Source organism: Rattus norvegicus, chromosome 10 (assembly GCF_036323735.1).
Source record: "Rattus norvegicus strain BN/NHsdMcwi chromosome 10, GRCr8, whole genome shotgun sequence".
In the NCBI taxonomy this organism is placed as follows: domain Eukaryota; kingdom Metazoa; phylum Chordata; class Mammalia; order Rodentia; family Muridae; genus Rattus; species Rattus norvegicus.
Window position 1 is genome coordinate 56,088,549 of NC_086028.1, and position 21,630 is coordinate 56,110,178.

General features: G+C 39.7%; 1 protein-coding gene across 7 annotated transcripts in view; it reads left to right on the plus strand.

Moving 5' to 3' along the window:
- Rabep1 (rabaptin, RAB GTPase binding effector protein 1) overlaps positions 1-21,630 on the plus strand; it is a 104,037-nt gene that overhangs the window by 23,807 nt on the left and 58,600 nt on the right. For 6 of the 7 annotated variants that reach the window (XR_594720.4, XM_063269681.1, XM_006246795.5 and 3 more), the window contains exons 2-4: positions 5,096-5,224; positions 13,791-13,994; positions 16,143-16,303. Coding sequence is in view for 6 of the 7 variants with exons in the window: in XM_063269681.1 (XP_063125751.1) it covers positions 5,096-5,224; positions 13,791-13,994; positions 16,143-16,303 (494 nt within the window). In the remaining variant the exon portion in view is untranslated. Of the gene's footprint in view, positions 1-585; positions 1,435-5,095; positions 5,225-13,790; positions 13,995-16,142; positions 16,304-21,630 lie in introns of those variants that run through there. The other variant, XM_008767861.4, reaches the window with a different exon arrangement.

Genomic DNA, 21,630 nt, shown 5'->3' on the forward strand with positions numbered 1-21,630 from the left:
GGAGTGGAAACACAGTGTTTGGCTGGAAAAAAATTAAAGACAATTTATGTGAATGTATGACTCTATAGCCCAGGCTTGCTTGGGACTACTCTATCTAGCTTCATACTCATGATAATCCTCCTGCCTCAGGCAAGTGCTGGGCTTAAAAATACAAACTATCATGCCTCGCTTTGGCTGTAATTTTAGGAGCTGCATTTTTGTTTTTTGTTGATTCATTAATTGTTTGACTTAAATGTAATGACGAATGGCATGTGTATGGTTTGTTGGAAGATATGGATGACATAGGATGTAGGGAAAAGTATGAATAAAGGGCCTTTTAAAAATGTATTTAAAAATTTAAAAGCATGTACATTATAATTTGAAGTACATGTGCATTGTAGAATAATTTCCTTCATTTGTCAGAGGCCTTGTTTATTTTTGTAGTAGTATGTGTCAATAATTTTAGTGTTCTGTGGGAAAGCTATTTATTTATTTATTTATTTTTTTTTGGTTCTTTTTTTCGGAGCTGGGGACCGAACCCAGGGCCTTGCGCTTCCTAGGTAAGCGCTCTACCACTGAGCTAAATCCCCAGCCCCAAAAGCTATTTATTTAATTGTTGGGATGTAACAGTAACTACCAGCAGAAATAAGGCACTCAGAGACTAAATTAAATCCCCTTCATGATTTTAAATGGTAAACCTCCTTCCAATGGTTATCCTTCATATATTCTTCTACATAGCTGCATTCTGATATATTTTCCCCCCTCCACTGTTTAAAAATAAATCAAGGTTTCAATGGTTAGGTGTCATTATCTGACTATAGAGCTACCTCAGAATAACTCTTTCCTGTTAATGACATGGAGCTCATAGCAGCAGTCTTTCTTCCAGCTGTGAGTTGTACTAATGCTGTCAACTCTAGTGGAGCTAGCCTAGGGGTATGAGAATTAACAAATACAAGGCTTGATTTGTATAGGTTAGAGAAATATATCCTTATTGCAGAGAACTTTGAAAAGAAAATTAATGAGCCATAGTTCTAACTATTGGTATACTTCTAGCCTTTTAAACGTATTTTATAAAATCAGCTGTGAATTGAGCAGTGGCTTAAGGGTAGAGTGTGTCCTTCAAAGATAATCCTGGTTATAATGCAGGCAGATCACCATCGTTTCCAGTGGTTTATAGTAGCGAAAAAGGACTCCAGGTAGCTGAGGTAACTAAACAGTGGTTGGCTAGTGCTGATAGATATCTCCTGAAGGGATTATGTTGATAACCTTAAGGCTGAGTCAAGGGTTTGTGTTTTGACCAAAACAGCCCCTGGCCTGGACCAGAATAGACAAACAGTGAGCTCCAGATCTTGAGCCCCTAAGTAAGGAATGTGTCCACTCATTGTCAGACTATGGTCAGTCCTTATCTGAAAACAGATGACCTGCCAGTATTGGAGCTGTGACATAGAACCACAGGTTTGTGTCTTTTCCATATGTAATAATTTCCATATAATGTAATGGGTCTTTTGGGACTGGAAGGTTAGTTTCTATTGCTGTGGGTGTCCTAGTCAGGATTTTATCCAAAATAAACCAGAAGTAGCAACATTGACAGTGGGGTTAGCTATGGGATAAATAGCTTAACTAAGTCAATATTTAACTATTCCAACCATGGACTAACATTCTGTCAGTGTACTAAAGGGTGTTAGTAGGAACTCTTTTCTCTTTTGGTTCCTTAGGAGAAGGGTCACATTAAGTCACCTGAGTACTAATTCACTCCATGTCCTGGGCAGCCCCTCTTGGGGAAGCAGAATTAGCATCAAAATACAAACAACACCAGGCCTGTCCACAACACTTCCCCCTTTTTGTCCAATTAAAAGATTCTTTTATCTTATATAAATTGAGCACAACTATTACCATTCTGTAATGTATAAAGTATAAGATACATTTAACACCCAATTCATTAATTTTTGTCTATTAAATAGAATACTCTGTTATCTATCCTGACTTAAAAAAGGTTTATAAATCCATATGTTATGTCCCAGTTAGCTTGTATACTATCTGAAAACTATCTTCTCAAATATATTTTCTCAATGCTAAATTGCCTGGGTTGGCTATGAGACTATAACTAGTCTTTCAACCCCATCAGAAATCCAAGAGTGACCAATCTATCTGAAAATTTAGGAAGCCTAGCACAGCTTCCAGAACTGAGACAAACTGTAGAGACATCTGCCTACCTATACAGCTACAGTATGCCAGGGAGTTGGAGCACCAGTCTTCAGCCTTCTGGCCCAGGATCATCTGACAGACCTTGGTGAAACAGGAATTATTAAGGACTAGCTTATTCTGTCTCAGCAGAACTAAGCTGTTCTAACCTGTAACTTGTGTCCTCTCAAGAACAGTATAGGTCTGTGAGAGAAATAGGCAGTTTCTGCCCAGTGGCCATCGAGCCACAATGCACAGCCTCACCTGGAGATAGAGATGCTCAGCTGCTTCTCTGAATCACAGCTGGGGAGCTGTGAGGAGCAGATATGTCACAACAAGTGAATAACATTAAATGTCACATTCCGTGGATTTATGACATTTTTGAAAACTGTCTACGTAAAGTAATCTGGGCTGTTGTCCATTATCTACTCTCACCTATTTCTAAATAAAATATCTTGAACCTAATAGTAAACTCAGAGCCATGAATTTGCTATCTGGCCCTTAACTCAAAGGCTTAAACATCTCAGATCAGTTTGTAATGACATTTATAGAAGGACTGGGTCCAAGCCTTGTACTTTTTTTTTTTTAAGCCTGGTACTTTTAAATTTTTTTGTATCAATAGAAGAAATTTATACCAATGAAAATCTTGAATTTGTATCAAAATAAATTCTGTACCAAAGTAGTAACTATTATAAAGGTTTATACCAAATGAGATTATGACTACACAGTCAATTCTAGCTATTTCCTCCCTGTTCAAATCATGACCATTTCTAAATTCCCTAGATAGACAACTTAGAATAACCACTTCCAGACTCCCAAGTCCAGGGTACCAGGGAGACGAATTTTCATAACTACTTCTAGCTGAATATGGGCATTGAGGTATCTTTGAAGGGGTTGGGGAAGGGTGGGGAAAAATGAGGGAGTTGGTTGGCCTTAAGAAGGCCACACCAATGATTGTTATAGTCTTGGATGTCAGGGTCCTGACTGGATCTGGCTGAAAGTCCAAGAGATCAGGAGTTCAAGCAGGTCAGTTCAGCACGTCTGATGATCAGACTCACCAAAGCTGTATATATAAATAAATCTCAAAACAAAGTTTTGTATCACCAAGATAACCTTTTTGTTCTTTTAGTTCTTCAGGGGGTCTCCCTTCGCCATATCTGATCCATATAACTCTGGAAGATATATAGACACTAATCACCGTTTCTTATAATGCAAAGACAAAACCTTTCTCCCAAATCAACATATCCTTCAGTTGGCAACCAGGAAAGCTTGCTTCTTGCCTTCTCTTCTAGAGAAATAATAAAACAACCACAAAACTCATAATTCTACTTGTTTTGATAATAAAAACAATTCAAGACAAATGAAGTAAACTAAACAATACTGTATGAGCCTTTTTTAGCCCTGTTCTAATTTGTCATGCCAGGATATTAACCCAAAATTCCCGTGGAGCCCACGTTCAAAGAATATGTTATCCTGCAGGACTTCAAAGTTTCCCTAAAGCAATTGTTTTTATACAATCTCCCTACTATCCTAAAAAAACTTACTGTATAAACCTATTGCTTATTTTATAAACCTATTCTCAGGCCTTTTTCCTAATCTGTTGTACCAGGATAATTAACCCAAAATTCCTGTGGAGCCCACATTCAAAGAATATGAGTTTGCTGAGACTGTATTATACCGTCTGTTGTGTTTTCTACCTGGAGCCACAGACTTCTATTTAGTTTATACCATCTACCTGTCATGCTCTCTGCCTTGAGCCATAGACATCTGTCAGTACCTGTTCTTAGCAGGCAGTTATCACTTCTCTACTTAGGCGTTATTTTCCCTATCCTTGTTCCTAACCGCAGGTGAAATTCCCCATGTAATTTGGACAAAATCTGTATATAAATCTATTTTAAAAATCAAATAAGGGGTTGGGGATTTAGCTCAGTGGTAGAGCGCTTGCCTAGGAAGCGCAAGGCCCTGGGTTCGGTCCCCAGCTCCGAAAAAAAGAACCAAAAAAAAAAAAAATCAAATAATCCCAATTTTATAAATTCACAGTTTAATCAATATCTGCTCCAAGAAGCAGGCAGCTTCCATTCTCTGGCTCTCTGACCCAGAGCAGCCATCTTGTCTTTTTTCACAGCAGGGATGACAGAGCCCTCTTTTTTGTTTCAAGGTTCCCCAAGCTTGAGCCAACACATGACTTGACTCTACCTCGCTAGACAAACCTCCAAGTTTCTAACAAGATTTCTAACTAAAGGCTAAGAATCTTAAATTTCTAGTGGCTTCTTACCTGCCATGTTGAAGGCCATCTGTAGGGTGAAATAATGAAAAGGCAACCACACTACCGCTGGCAGTGTACTGGCGATCTGTTCTCATCTCTCCACACGACTTGCTAAGTTCCCATGGTGGGTTGCTGTCACGCCAGCCCCACACATCTGAATTCACATGGCTAGCTGGGTGCACTTTGCCACCTTAACTTTCTCTCTCGAACCCAGCTGAGTCACTGCATGAAAGAAAGCACCACACAATCTTAGTTTAGAATCAACAGGTAACACAATTGCTGGCCTGAGCAACTGGCATCCTAATCTGTAAGCCACTCTAAGTTAAATCCTCTGGTAGTGGGTCCCAGTGGGTGGATCTGCCATTTGAACCGTGGGGGAGGCCTCCCCTACCTACATGTTGGCCTCACCTGTCTCCGGTTCCCGTTAGGAGCTCTTATATTGAAATTGGCTTTGTTCTCTGTGATTCTTTGTTTCATTATATATGACTCATTCATAGTATATTATGAAAGCCTAATAGAAGTGTCTGGCTCTTTTAAATAAATCACAATTTATTAGAATATGATGGGTTTCAGTTTCCCTACTAGTTTGATGTGTAGCAGTACATAGCTGGGTGATTATTCTTATAACTTACAAACCTATTACTTGTTAACTAGTATTTCTTTTTTCAGTTTCTCTTCAGCAACGGGTAGCAGAATTGGAAAAAATTAATGCAGAATTTTTACGTGCACAGCAGCAGCTTGAGCAAGAATTTAATCAAAAGAGAGCAAAATTTAAGGAGCTGTATTTGGCTAAAGAGGGTAAGTTTGCCAGTTTCTTCCCCAACTTTCCTGCCAAAATGTTAACTGTCTTAAATGTTAAGTTTCTGATAGTACAGTATTTGTTTGTCATTGAATAAACCATGATTGTGTGTGTGTGTGTGTGTGTGTGTGTGTGTGTGTGTGTGTGTGAGAGAGAGAGAGAGGAGGGGGGAGGGAGGGAGGGAGGGAGGGAGGGAGAGAGAGAGAGAGAGAGAGAGAGAGAGAGAGAGAGAGAGAAATAATGCTTTTTGGAAGTAGGGTTCTCAATGAAATTGGGGAGGAAATTGAAAATGTACCATTAAGGTTTGTCTGTTTTCTGACCAAAATCATACTTAGTTGTAGTCGGCTGTTCTTAACACTTGAGGTACAATTCCTGGTTCTGTTGTATAGAAACTGACATGTTATGGAATTTACTGAACAAGTATTCAGTTATTTTCTCAGTACACTGTTAGGTACCTGCTCTGTGGGTTCATTTATTTAGGTGCTGGACATGCGATGGGAACATGATTCATGTGGCCCTGTAGGTAGGTTGAACTAAAGGTGAGGAAAACAGATGTAGAGTCATCGTTAAGGATGAGCATTGGAAGTAAATCTGGTGGGGTATCTAACTAGGAGGGGCAGAGAAGGTGTTTGCATTCTAGGTGTTGGCTTAGAAGCAGTATAGATATGGCTTCCATTGTGGAACAGCTGCAGCAGCATCAGGCTTACCTGGGAAACTTCTTAGAAATGTACATATTTGGGTTGTATTCCACATTTCCTGAGTCAGAAACTGGGATGAGGGTCTGGTGGTCCAATGGTCGGTGTTTTAACAAGCTTCCAAGGTGATTCAGAGGCAGAGTTTCTGATCTACCAGGACTCTGGTACCCCGCAATTTGCATTTTTAGCAAGTTACTAGGTGATACTATTATTAATGGTTAGGCTCTCTTTGAGAATCATTAACCTAAGTCAGTCAGTTATTTATTTATTTATTTATTTATTTATTTGTTTGTTTGTTTGTTTATTTATTTTTATGCAAGTACACTGTAGCTGTCTTCAGACATACCAGGAGATGGTTGTGATTTGAACTCAGCACCTCTGGAAGAGTAGTCACTGCTCTTAACCACTGAGCCATCTCTCCAGCTCAGCTCTTGTACTTTTTAATTGAAAAAATTATTTTTGAAAAACTTTTTTTAACTTTTTTAAAAAATTATGTACGTTAGTAATTTGACTGCATGTCTGTGTGACAATTGTGACATGGAGATGCTGGGAATTGAACCCAGGTCCTCTAGAAGAGCTATCTCTCCAACCCGGAAAATTTTGTTGAGATAAAATTCTATGTTTCCCAGACTGACCTTGAACTGGTTACATAGCTGGGGGTAACCCTGAAATTCTGATCCTCCTACCTTTACCTCCTGAGTGCTAGGACATTAGTTTGGAACTTCAGTTTGAACCCAGGCTTCATGCATGCTAGGCTGTATCTTAAACTCCAAAAGTAACATCTTGGGCTTGAAAGTCTTTTTAAAAATAATCTTGTTAATGTGTGGTAACAAAACTATGGCGTGATAGCACACACTTTTAATTCAGCATGACCCTTTCCCTCCTTCTCCATCCTCCTTTTTTTCTTCCGCCTCCCCTCCTCTCCCTTTACTTTCTCCCCTTTCCTTCTTCCTTTCCCTTCTTCTCCATCCTTTGCTTCAGATAGGATTTCATGTAGTTCAGGCTGTCCTTGGACTCTTCCTAATCTCTCTTGCCTTTATCTCACAAGCACTGGGGTTACAGACATGTAGTCCCATGCTTGGTGTAAGTGGTGCTAGGGATTGAACCCAGGGTCTTGTACATGTCAAGCAGACATTCTACCGAGTTGCATTCCCAGCCCTTGTTCTTTCATAGATGCGTATGCAAATTTGTTAAGCACCCCACCCTCCCTTTTCTTTGCTATATAGCACTGTATTCCTAAGGCATTCCAGTCTTCTTTTTCTTAAGTTTATTTCTGCCGTCAGTTGACAAGGTACCACCGTAAACTCTGAGCAATTAATGTGGTGTCAGGATGACCTATTAATACATTTAATGCATGAATACACACACACACACACACACACACACACACACACACACACACACACACACACACGCATGATCCTTCCAGTATTTTCTCTGATGCTAAGTTCACACTCACTATGGTCATGGTTTATGCTATCTTTTCCTCCTGTTACTTCTCACACTAATATGTTAGTCATCTTTCTTTTTATTTATTATTTATTTTTATTGCGTGGTTGTTTTGCCTGCATATATGTCTGTGTACCATGTGTATCTGGTGACCATGGAAGCTAGAAGAGGCCATAAGATCCCTCGGGACTGAAACTAACAATTGTGAGGTTATCATGTGGGTGCTGGAAATTGAACCTGTATCCTAGCTTCTCTTTATTCAATAAATTATAGTTAAGCTTTAAAGCTTGTTTGATTTGTTTTTCGTTTCCCTCTGTTCTCAAGTTAAAATGTAAGGTTTTCCCATTTTCCTTGAAGTTATTTTTTTGTAAAAACTTTAACAAAAAAATTAAATGCTCCTTCCTTTCTGTCCCTCCTTTCTGTCCTTTTCTTTCTTTCTTTTTTAAACTTTTGATTCTTTATGAATTTCACATTATGCACCCCAATCTCATTCTTCTCCCCGTCCCTCCATATTTGACCTCTGCCTTTGCAACCTCCCCCTCCAAAGAAAACAAACGAAACAAAACAACAACTTACTTTGGAAGCTTCCGTGTGTCACACAGTATGCCCCTTTGCCCAAACAACTTTTCTTGCAAAGTTTCATTGCACTGAGTTGTTGGTCTGCTTAAGGACTGGCCCCTGCCACATTATCAGTTCTAGCTCCTCACTGGGGCTCCTTTCCACTGTCCCCTCGTTGCCTGTGCCATGGAGGTCTTGCAGCTTTGGTTCTGGAGAACCAGCCCCTTCATGTGCTCCTGCAGTTCATAGAGGAGTAGATGCTGGCATGGGCCAGCCAGAGCCCTGGATCTGGGCCTGGGTGGGTAATGGGGGCTGGCTCACTTGTGCCCAATCACCAGGGTCAGCTCTGCAGTGCTGCCCAGGTAAGTTATTAGGCTCCTCTCCCATGAGGCTCAGGCTAGGGGTGAACTTGATTTTCTTTTTTACTATGTGTATGGGAGTGGGTGTTTGTGCTAGAGCTTGTATGTGGGGGTCAGAGGACAACTTTGGAATTAGGTCTTTGTTTTTACCTTTTTTTTAGGTTTTTGGGATCAAACAGGTTACCAGTCATGGACAGCAGGAGCTTATACCCACTGAGCCATTTCACTCACCTATAGCTTCTAATTTTGCATATATTCTCAGTTTTATATCTTTGAATTAAACAACTTGCTATGTTAAAATTACTTTAGTTAACTGTACTTTATTATCTGAAATTGTTAACAAATTTAAGCTGGCCATAGAGAGCGCTGAGGTAGCTTTTTGCTTTTTACAAAATGACAGAAGGAATTCTATGATCCTTTTTCTGAGACTTCATAAAGGCAATATATATGATATAGAAAACATCAGTGTTGATTACTTAGTTTTTATTTTGAACACTTGCCTGTATCGTAGTAAAAATCAAATGTGACGCTTTGTTCTCAGGAGCAGCTCATATTATTGTACCTGCTCTGAAGGTGGAAGCCAGACTCTTGATCACTATAGGGCAGAAGCAGTAGACAGCAGTGTGCTCAGCAGTCTTTGTCTTTCAGCAAAATAGGGCAAGGTGACTCATCAATCCAAACACTGCTTTTCCCCTGGAAGGAACAGTTTTAGTACTTCTGTAATTACTAAGCTTGCTTCTACTTAGACTGTCACTGTGTTATAAGCGCGTAATGAAGATTATTAATAAAAGATGACGTGTCTGCTTTTTGACTTCTCACTGCCTGTTTTTGTGTTAGTATACATTTTCTTCAAGCTGACATCAGTTGGGAATATTGTAAAATTTTGAAATGTTGTATTAATTTTCTATTCAACTTTAAGGTATTTTTATTGCACTTTTTCCCTTATAAAAAGCTTCAACCCAGCACTTAATACTGCAACAGTGTTTGTGTTTTAGAAATTCTCAGTCCAGAGTGTTAGTCGGACCCTACGCTCTGAAGCTGCAGAAGAAAGACTGTGCAGGAAAATGAGAGAAATGGAGGTGGAGCTTTCTAGTGGTGTCCTAAAGGACTTTACACATGGCCATAATTTACAGTGTTCTGATGCTTTTAGACTGTCAAATATGAAAAGCTTGGTTTGACACATTGTTCACTGAGGTATGGATATGAAACAAGGAATATTTTAAATATTTAAATTAAAACTATTAAGAAGAAAGATGAAAACTAATTAGAAAACTTGTATACAAAATACAAAAATAGAGAATAACCCATGCACAGTGGCATCTGCATGTGAGCCCAGCATTTGGCAGGTAGAGTTAGAAGGATCTTGAATCTGAGACTAGCCAAGGGATTGATAGCAAGAGACTGTCTGAACAATAGCTTCATCAATGTCAGCTGATCCCAGGACATTGTATTAGCTCCTCAGATGACTGGAATAACATCATCAGAGTTCATAAGAAAAATGATTGTCAATCTAGAATTTTAATATTTAGTTGAGTTCAAGTGCATCCTTGAGGAACACAAATGCTAAGAACATTTATCACTGCATGGGCACCAAAAGAGAAGTACGTGGGGTATATGACTACTTAAAAACACTCCAAAAACCATTGCAGTTCACATACACAAAAGGTTTAAAAAGCTTTAAGAAATGTCTTTTGGGCTGAGATTGCTCAGTGGCTAGTATGTTCTTGGTGGAGGATATAAATTTGGTACGCGCTCACAACTATCTTTTAACTCTAGCTAGAACAAATCTGATGCTCTCTTCTGGCCTTTGCTAGCACCAGGCATACATATGTACTTCAAGGCAAAATGTACTCGTGTAAAATAAAAATAATACTAAAAAAAGTCTTCTGGAAGAAACTAATAAAAATACAAGCTTAATTACAGTTGTTGGACCACTAATACAAAGACAAAAGTAGAAAGGAATGGCATATTTCCTCATAGATAACAAAATAAAAAGAAATTAATTACAAAATTAAAAATTAAGGAGATTGTTCCCTTTTTGAAAAACTGTGTTTATTTAAAGAATTGTTCATTATTTGACATATTGAAATATACGATATTGAATATTGATTATGATCCATAGTATCCAGTATGATGGATTAGTTCCAGTATTTTCAAGTTTTTGTAAAAAATAAACTGCAAGGGACATTGGATAGGTAGTATTATCTAGACCAAGATAAAACTTAGAAAAGATGTAACAAGACATCACAAGAACTTTATGCATGCATCTCTTTGAAATACAGATGTCTAAATCCTCACTAAATGCTTGAAAATCAAACAATGCAAAAGAATCAGATAGTGACCAATTGGACCTCATGTTAGAACTGCAAGGTTGGTCAAACTCATACTCATTGTAATAATATATCAGTAGCATAGAAACCAGGCTGGTCATAGTGGTGCATACCTTTAATCCAGCACTCTGGAGGCAGAGGCAGTTGAATTCCTGTGAATTTGAGGTCTACATAGAGAATTCCAGGACAACCAGAGCTTAAATAATAAGAGGGGACTGGTTTCAAAAAACAAAAGATAAAAACCAAAGCACACAAACTTCCAAGTTGATAAAGGAAAAGTAATTTTTAAGACTGTACACCTATTCATGATTAAAAACAACAAACTAGAAACAGAAGAGAATTTGCGAACTTGACAAAGGGCATTTGCACAACACCCATGCATCAGTTTGTGTCTGTCTGTCTGTCTGTCTGTCTGCCTGTCTGTCTGTCTGTCTGTCTGTCTCTCTCTCGTGTGTGTGTGTGTGTATGTTTGTGTGTGTGTGTGCGCGCTCGCACGCGTGTGCATTTGTGCTTATGTGACACACATATGACATGACAGTAGAAGGGGACTGTGAGGGACAAGGAAGAGAGGTCTCAGTGGAGGAAGGGGTTCAAGAGAGTAATGAGGATAGAGAAAAAGACAGATTGTATACAAAGAAAGTTTTCATGCAGAAACTATATAAAATGACACAGCAGAACGGGGACTATTTCTGGTAGAAGAGCTTTGAAGGGATTATGGTTAGGGTTAGAACTAGACCTTTTACTAGGATAAAATATGAATAATGATAAATTTTGGGGAGAATGTCAAAAGGGGTGCCAAGATGGATTTTTAAGAAGTAAAGAGTTAGACAAGTTATTAGCACATAGGAGGCTTCCAGGAGAGTTCAGGCACTAGAAACATACAACGTTGCAGGGTCTTTGAAGAGGGGAGTCATAATATGTACCTGTGGCAGAATTGGCAGTCTCTTATGCCTTTCTGAGTATTTGGGGTTTGGGGTGTTCACAGCACTAGCCTGCAGCCTTTTCTTATTTTCGCGTGTATTATTCTCAAGCAGGCCAGGAGTCAGGGAATGGGGTGGGGAATAGGGCATGTGGCCATCAGTACCTGTTTTGATGTGAACTCACTTTCCCAGTTGAGAGGTCTTGGCACCTGGAAGTCTTTTAGCTAGGGACTCAGTGTCTCAGTAAGGGTGCCGTTTAGTATTTGGGAGAGACGAAAGGCTGGTATAGATAGGTATGTGGCCTGCACAGTGGCTAGATTCAAATATTACCCTCTTATGAATGGTTTTTTAATCCAAGCATGAGTTGTTCCTTTCCAAACCTCATGAGTACTATCTTTACTATCTGCCTTTCTATTGGATTCTGGTTATCCACACTTGGATCAGAATGAACCACTCTATAGGATACTGAGGGTTCTCTGTTCTAAAACTCAAAAAATTTCTAACATGTTCCTGCCATGAGCCACTTGAAATGCCTGTGAACCATGTAATGAGGTTTATCATAGCCGTGTACCACTTTTAGTACAGTTATTCTATATTAGTTTTCTTATCATTATGGCAAAATACCTGGCATAGTTGGGGAGATACAGGAGACTTAGGTCAGGGATGGCATGGCAGGAGGCATGTGAAGTGGGTGATTAGTTACGTTGAATCTGCTGTCATGAAAAAATGCTGATGCGTGGCTTACCTACTTTTTAAAATTTAGTCCAGGATCCCATCCCATGGGGTGTTAACAGCCCACATTCAAGATGAGCCTTCCCTGTTCAGGTAAACCTCTGGCAACACCAGTCATACATGACCATAGGAGTTCCTTCTGGGTGATTCATTATTAGTCAATAGTGAAGACTAACCATCACAACGCTCTTTCTAAATCAGAAGGAAAGCTCTGTGTTAGAAACAGGTAAGCAGAATATGATGCATGCATACCTGAAATCCTGTTACTAAGGAGGCCAGAAGGATTGAGAGCTTGTAGCCAGCTAGTGTTAGTTACATAGTGAGAGACTCTGAGACTCTGAGGAAAGGAGACCTAGGGAAATTCTAATCACTGATTAATCTTTTTTTTTTTTTTTTTTTTTTTTTTTTGTGGTTCTTTTTTTTGGAGCTGGGGACCGAACCCAGGGCCTTGCGCTTCCTAGGCAAGCGCTCTACCACTGAGCTAAATCCCCAACCCCATCACTGATTAATCTTATGAAAAGATATTCAAACTCCCTACAAATAAGGAAGTATAGATTTAAGAGTTGAACATTTAATGTTCATGGTAGTCATGACTTTTTTAATGGAGAATTGGCAGTAAGAGAAAACAGATACATCCCCACACAGGAGTAATAGGCTCTTATTTGTTTTCTTTGCAGTGTTAGGGACCAAACCTAGGACCTCGTACATGCTAGGCAAATGCTACCACTGAACTGTATTATCGACTCTACACCTCTATAATTTTGGAAGTCACAACCAAGTATATGTTCTATCTAGGCTTAAGTCATGTGTTGTACATCTGATATCAACTTAATATTTAAGAGATTGTAAAGAATGACTGAGAAAGTAATCTTAGCTTTATCAACTCTAATTAATATGTAGTACGTCTTTCTTCCATTCAATAGTCTTGAAGACTTACTCTTGACACTTACCGTACTTACAGACATTTATAGAACACCATTTTCTCATTGCAACAGCCCTATAAAGTGGCCATCTTTAATCTCCATTTTGTAGATTTGTATACTTATACCTGAGTAGTTAATTAAATTGATTATTAGGGCTAGAGCGATGGCTCAGTGGTTAAGAGCACTGGTTGTTCTTCCAGAGAACCCAGGTTCAATTCCCAGCACCCACATGCCAACTCATAACTGTGCAACTACAGTCCTGGGAATCTGATGCACCCCCCTGGCATTCAAAGGCACCAAACAAACATGTGGTGCACAGACTTGTGTAGTTAAAACACCATATACATAGAAACAAATTTAAAAGAGGATTTGATTATGTTCATTTAGTGAGAGGTAAAAGCCTAAATATAGCACCAAAACTGATCTTTCCCAGTGTTATTAGATAGTTTAAATACTTTGTTTTTGAAACCCAGCATGCTTTGTATTTCTATTAAGGTAGCTCCATAATCTATCTTAGCATTTTAAAATTCAATTTCTTCATTTTTTGGGGTCTGATAAAGTGAATTACACATTAATGGAAATCTTTTACTTTTCCCCAGAGGATCTGAAGCGGCAAAATGCAGTATTGCAAGCTGCGCAGGATGACTTGGGTCACCTTCGGACACAGCTGTGGGAGGCGCAGGCAGAAATGGAGAATATCAAGGCGATCGCCACAGTCTCTGAGAACACTAAGCAAGAAGCTATAGATGAAGTTAAAAGGCAGTGGAGAGAAGAAGTTGCTTCACTTCAGGCTGTAATGAAAGGTAAAGACAAAGGTCAGGTTTTAGACTTTCTAAGATCAACAAATTCTAATGCTTGACACCATTTTCATGACCTTAAAATGTGTTTGTGGTAACAATGCATTTTAATGCACTGGTAGTGGTGGTGCATGCCTTTAATTCCAGCACTCAGGAAGCGGAAGCAGGTGGATAACTGAGTTTGAGGCCAGCCTGTTCTACAGAGTGAGTTCCAAGAATTCTCTGTTTATATTAGGCTTTATGTATTGTCATCTTCAAGATGTCAAGTGAAAGGGAAACCAGAGGTGTTGTACTGAATGGGTGGCACATTACTGGTGTCTTTAACCGATCTAATAATGGAGACTTAGAGAGATAATGTATTAAATGAGGGTTGGAGTTACTTGTACAGTTTAAAGCAGGCTTTAATTAAACCTGGATTTTTATTTGTTTAGATTTTTAAGTATAATGTATATTTGTATGTGAAATATTTGTTTGATGGCTAAGAATGTCCTTAAGGCTAAAATGGACTTTATGGAATGCTCAACTTGTGACTCTTGGTCTGAAAGAAGTGTAATAGCGTGTGTTGCCTCTTTCCTTTCAACACAATGCTTCATTACTTACTTCAGTTTTCAGAATAATGACAGAATGAAATAAGGTGTTACCTTAATTTTTGGGATCTTGGAATTAGTTAATACAAGTGTGCACGAATGGTAACTGCCCTATCCCAGGTGATCTTTGCATTTGTGTTCTATTTTTACATAGCATTCCTTGAAATGAAGCAATTAGGGCTACCTCTGTTTCTGAGTCCAGCTCACACTAAGGGTTACTCTAGTCTCGTGTAGTAAGTCTGACTGTATTGGTTTATCTGTACGGAAATTAATTTTTCTCATTGGAATCAAATCCATCTGTAGGTAAGCTAGAAGCGGTCTTAACAGTTCTATTACCCTACCCATATCCTAGACTTTTCTGACTATCTGTGTTTATATAGTTAACATATTCTTTAACATTTCACCTTTGCTTTGTGGCTGAAAAAATACTTATACCTCCATCAGTCTACATTAAAGAAGGAAAAAATTTCTAGAAATCTTCATTCCCTATCTTCCTCAAACTTTGTTGACAAAGTATGTGATTACCTTTTACTATAAGGAAATTGAAATGGAATTTTAAGCCTCTGTATTTAATTTGTGCTGTGAGGTAGGTGATCCCATTAAGCTACTTTACTCAGCTTGAAAGTGTAGTATTTATATCGAACAGCATAAATTCCAAAGTTTGGTCTTGCTAGTAATGAAGAAGGAGTAAAAATTAAAGTTGGAGAGATGACTGGGTGGTTAAGAATGAGTGTTGCCGGGGCTGGAGAGATGGCTCAGCGGTTAAGAGCACTGACTGCTCTTTCAGAGGTCATGAGTTCAATTCCCAGCAACCACATGGTGGCTCACAACCATCTGTAATGAGATCTGGTGCCCTCTTCTGGCCTGCAGTCACATATGCAGGCAGAATGCTATACATAAAATAAATAAATAAATCTTAAAAAAAAAAAAAAAAAAAAAAAGAATGAGTGTTGCCTTTGTAGAGGATCTGAGTTCAGTTCCCAGCACCCACAGTGTGGCTCCCAGCTGCTTATAACTACAGTGGGATCTGACACACTCCTCCGAGCTCTGCAGGAACAGGTATGCAGATATGCAGATAGTGCAGTACTCAATGCATATGTAAAAGAAAGATAAATCTTTTTTAAAAAAAGAATTCTTACTTGTCAGGTGATGTTTCAAGACTGTGTTAAAGAGAAAGTTATTTTGTAAAGATAGAATTGTCCCAATTTAGAATCTTAGGTTTTTGTAGTAAAATATCCCAGAAAAAATACTTATTTCCTTACATGCTCACAGTTATAATGAAATGCTGTATTTGTTTTGGGGGCCACAATACAGCGTCAAAGAACGTGGACTTGGGAGAGGGTCTTAGGTGTGAGCTGATAGCTTCGCTCTGAACCTTCTCTAGGTTTTCTTGTCAAACAGCATATGGAAATCCGTTGTGAAGATTGGTGATGAAGCAACACAGCCCTTATTTCCACTTGTAATGAGAACTAGGGTGTTTTTATTGTCTTAAGCCCTTACATAACTGAAGACTCCAATGAACAGACACTTGCCCTGTGACGTGAGCATGGACTGTGGTGTTTTGCAGAGACTGTGCGTGACTATGAGCATCAGTTTCACCTGAGGCTGGAGCAGGAACGAGCGCAGTGGGCACAGTATCGAGAGTCTGCAGACCGGGAGATAGCTGACCTAAGAAGAAGGTTGTCTGAAGGTCAAGAGGAAGAAAATTTAGAAAATGAAATGAAAAAGGTATGCAGGAATATCATTCACTTATAGAATTAGAATACTTGAGTCTAAAAGCAAGTGTTTAAAGCAAAGTGTTTAAAGTGTTTAAAGCTGCAGAACTGGAAGTTGAATGCTGTACGCTCTTTGTGCTGAAGGAGTTGCTTATGCGCTAGCTTTCCCCTCCCCCTCCATAGTACATGTGACTGACTGCCTAACTGTCTTCAGATCCTTGATGGGGTGTCATCTCTTCACGAGGTTTTCCTTTCCTCTATTTACGCTTGCAGCCTATCTGCCTCTTCCCCTGAGCTTCCAGGACTCTCCTGGTTTTCTGAACCCTGCTTCAGGTTTTTCTTTGCACAGCATATTTCCTCATAAAACAGAGGTAACCTTTTAGTGTGTTTGTTTACTGCTTTTTTTCTGTTCAATAGAATGTGAACTCCATGAGAATGTAGTCTTTGTGTATATTAGGTGGGTAGGATGGTATCTAGCACATAAATGTTCAGTGAATTCATGTTGGTTGAGAGATGTTGCTTGGTACTGTGTCTAAACAATATTTTAGAACACTAATTAATCCTTTTTCAGCACACCTTGGTTTCTTTGACAAATGCTACATGTATTATATCTGAATAATACCATACAATACCTTAACACAGGCAACTAGATGACAGAGACATTTTATCATTGTGAACATTAAAAATACTTTTCTTGTGTGTGGATGTGTGTGCACATGTGTGCCACAGCAAGTGTGTGGAGGTCCGTTTCAAACCAGCTTTAGGAGTGAGTTATCTTCTTTCACCTTGCAGGTCCAGACAGGCCATCAGGCTCAATGGGAGGAGACAGTGTTGAGCTGGCTGATTGGCCCTCATTGAGAACATTTTAAGCAGCCTTTAAATAGTTTGCAGAAATTATTTTGTGAGTTTGTAAACACAATGCATGTGTGTTTTTAAGAACATAGAATAATTAAAAATTAAAATTTTGAAAATGGTTAATAATGATCTTTGGCTAGTAATCCTTACTCTATTCTTTATATAGACATGTAATTATTACTTCCATAATCATTATTCTTTGCCACTTTAAAAAAGTTTTAAGTTTTAAACTAGCTTTTATTTTTATAAAATTTATTTTGTGTGTGTGTGTGTGTGTGTGTGTGTGTGTATGCATGCGATGCTAGCGGTTAAATGTCAGGAGTATTCTCTCTTTACCTACTTTTTTAAAAAAGATTTATTTATTTATTTTGTGTATGTGAGTACACTGTAGCTGTCTTCAGACACACCAGAAGAGGGCATCAATCCCATTACAGATGGCTGTGAGCCACCATGTGGTTGCTGGGAATTGAACTCAGGATCTCTGGAAGAGCAGTCAGTGCTCTTAACCTCTGAGCCATCTCTCCAGCCCCAGCTACCTCTCTATTTTTAAAATCTTTTAAGTTACATTTTTATGCCATGTTTTGATTATATTTTTGCCTCCTCCAACTTCTCCTAGATCCTTCTCACCTCCCTCCCCACCCAGCTTCATGTTTTTTTCTCTCCTTCTGAAAACCAAAACAACTTCTCTCCTTCCAAATGAAAATCAAACAAAAAGACAAGAGGACCCAAAATACCAAACCAAAACAAAAGAACATAGTCAGTTTTGTGTTGACTTACTCCTGGGCATAAGACCTGCCTTGAAGTGTGGTTGATATGTGCAGTGATACTCTGTTGGTAAAAGCTGATGTCCTTTTGCCATCAGGTATCAATTGCAAATAGCACCTTGGTTAGGGTGGGATTTTGTCTTACTTGAGCTTGTACAGGTCTTGTGTGCTGCCACAGTCTCTGTGCATTCATATGTGCACCAGCCCTGTTGTGTCTAAAAGACGCTGTTGTCTTAAGTTAACTACTCCATCTTGATCTTCTGCATAGTTACCCGAGTCTCCAGGGTATGGGGTATGATGAAGACATCTATTTAGGGCTGAGTGCTCCACGGTCTCTCACCCTGCACATCGTTCAGTTGTGTGCCTCCATGTTGATAACTCTTATCTGAAAGAAGCAGCTTGTCTTCAAGGGTGGAATGATGCTCTGTTCGTGGGTATAGCAATATGTCACTAAGAGTCATTTATGGCTGTGTTTCTTTAGTAGAATAACAGTAGTAAGCTCTTCCCTAGGCCAGTGACCTATTTAGACCCAGGTTCTTGGCCACTTTAGCAGTGTCAGATGTTGGTTTTATCTAAAATGATATGGGCTTTAAGTTCAGTTGGGGCAGGGGTGGGGGTAGGAGTGGGGCTGAGTGGTTACTTCTGTATAATTTGTGCCACTGTTGCACCAGTATATCTTGCAGACAAGTCACTGTTCTGTTCTGTTCTGTTCTGTTCTTGTCTGTCTGTCTGTCTGCCTGCCTGCCTGTTTGACTGTCTTTTACTTGTTCACTTTACATCCTGTTCAATGTGCCCCTTCCAGTCACCCTCTCCCCTTCTCCTCTGAGTGGGTGGGGGCACCTTGGGTATGTCCCCAACCCTGGCACTTCAAGTCCATGCAAGGGTAGGTGCTTCCTCTCCTACTGAGGCCAGACAAGGCAGCCCAGCTAGTAGAACATGTCCCACACACAGACAACAGCTTTTGGGGTATCCCCCACTCTAGTTGTTTGGGACCCACATGAAGACCAAGATGCACATCTGCTGGGAGGCCTAGGTCCAGGCCGTGTCCATCCCCTCTGCCCCTCCCCACAGCTAACTTCTAACCTCCACACTCCCCTTCTGATCCCCTCTCCCATCCAGTTCCCTCCTTCCATCAGCTTCCATCTGCCTTCCACAACCATTCCATTCTCCCTTCCAAGTGAGGAACAAGCATCCCTACTTGTGCCCTCCTTCCTATCCAGCCTCCTTGGGTCTGTGGACTGTAGCCTAGGCATCCTATATTTTATGGCTAATATTCGCTTATAAGTGAATACATACTGAGCATGTCCTTTTGGGACTGGGTTGCCTCACTCAGGATATTATTCTCAAGATCAATTATATTTGCCTGTTAGATTCATGATGTCTTTTTTCATAGCTGAATAGTATTCCAATAGTGTTTCATTGCATAAATGTACAACATTTATTATTATTATTTAAGATTTATTTAGTGTATGAGTACTTTAGGCCAGAAGAGGGCACAAGATCCCATTACAGACGGTTGTGAGCCCCCATGTGGTTGCTGGGACTTGAACTCAGTACCTCTGGAAGAGCAGTCAGTGCTCTTAATCACTGAGCCATCTCTCTAGCCCTATTATTATTATTTAAGATTTTATCTTTGGCTCCCTTTGCCCCATCTACTGCGAGAATGAAGACCATTCTTAGCAATCAGACTGTCCAAGGGGCTTGTAGTCATTTTGAAGGGCCTCAGGGGAACTCTGCAGAGGGACTTCAGTCACATCAATGGAAAGAAAAGGAAGAGGCTGTGGGCTGACAAGTGGTGGGGACAGAAAGGAACTGGCAGAACCATCCAGAACATGATCAAGGCTGTTACACTGGGCTTCTGTTACAAGACGAGGTCTGTGGATGCTCCTTCACCATCAACATCGTTAATCAGGAGAATGGGTGAGAAAAAGACACCCACAGGGTTCAGATGAGAACAGGTGTTGCTTATTTTGTCTCTCAAGCCCAGATGACGAATTAAAAATCCTTGGAGGAAATTATATTGAACTTGTCTCAAACTCAGCAGCTCTGATTCAGTAAGCCACAACAGTTAAGAACAAGGATTTTGGGAAGTTTTTGGATGGTACCTGTGTCTGAGAAGGGAACTGTGCAGCAGGCTGACGAGTGAGACCTCAGTTTCCTGGCTCCAGAAACAAGATCCTGATCACAAGGATAATGTGGGCTCTTTGGGGAGAATAAAAGACTTATATATTGGGAAAAAGAAAAAAAGATTTATCTTTGTTTTGTCTTTCATAGTTCCACACATGCATATACTGTATCTCAGTCATACTGATTTCCAGCTTTTAGTTCCCATTCCTTTCACCATCTACCTTATCTTTTTTTTTTTTTTTGTCTGTCTCTTTCATTTTTGAGACAGGCTTTCTGCATTCTTGGCTGGTCTGGAACCAGGCTGGTTTTGACATGGAGATCTACCTCCCAAATGCTGAGATTAAAAGCATGTGCTGTAAGAGCCTGAAATCACTGAGGGAAGACCCCAGACTCAGATACAAAACCAGAGTTCATTCTGCAGGACAACCAGCATGCGGGGCCAGCCATTCTTTGAAGTGGTGACCCCAGATAAAGGCATGCAGGCCTTTTTTTTTTTTTTTTTTTTTTTTTTTGCAGGCCTTATAGGGAACTGGGAAGCTCTAGAGAAGGATTAGATGATCTAAAATTTCATCGGTAGGTTCTAGGGATTCAGTGGTCTGCATTTCTATGTCATGATCATTCAATCATGTGATGGAATAGGGCTATCCAGTGCACATGGACCATTCTGAGATAAGATATTTCCCATTTTTTGTGGTTATCCTCAGGCTGTTCTTTGGGAGGGGGTTTTATGGTCTTGTTCTGGATTTTATGGTCTGTTCCTGAAGCTGGTGCCTTACAGCCATTTTTGAAATCAGGCCTGGTCCTCAAAATGGAGCAAATGGGGTCCTTAAATGAGGACAAGTGGGGTTTTATATTGTCTTTTCAGTGCCACCACATTGGATATTTACTTTGTGAGACAAGGTCTCTCATGTGAAGCTCACTGCTTGGGCTAGATTGACTAGCCAGTGGACTCCTCTACTCTTGCTCTGCCTCCCAGTACTGCCATTACAAGTGTGAACAACTGTACTTGACTTTGTACATAGGTCTGAACTCAGGCCTCAGACTTGTTGTGTAGTGAGCCCTGTATTGATTGAGTCAGCGCCTAGGCCTCAATATAATTGATTTTAGTTTGTACATGTATGTATGTATGTAGGGTATATATATATGAATGCGGGTGCCTACAGAAACCTGAGGTAATGGGTCCCTTGGAGCTACAGTTACAGGTGGTGTGAGCTACCTGGTGGATGTGCTGGAAGTGAAACTCTGTGCCTCTGCAAGAGCAATACATGCTCTTAACCTCTGAGCCATTCCTTTAGCCCTAATTTTTATTTTTTAGGAGTTTCTTATTAAGTATAATATTGTACCGTTTCAATACATTCCATGCCCAGTTTTCTTAACATTTTACCGTATAGTATGCTATGCTTGTTAGAGTTAACAAAATAATGCCTATTCATCATTATTGACAAAGGTTCATTCTTTGCATTCAGGTTGTATTGTTTTCATCCAGTGTCCCCCTCCTCTTCCCTTCCTGTTTGAGCCTTCCATCCAGGAAGCCACACTGCATTTGGTCATACAGTAGCAGCTTCTCAAGTTTTCTTTTGATTTTAATGAGCTT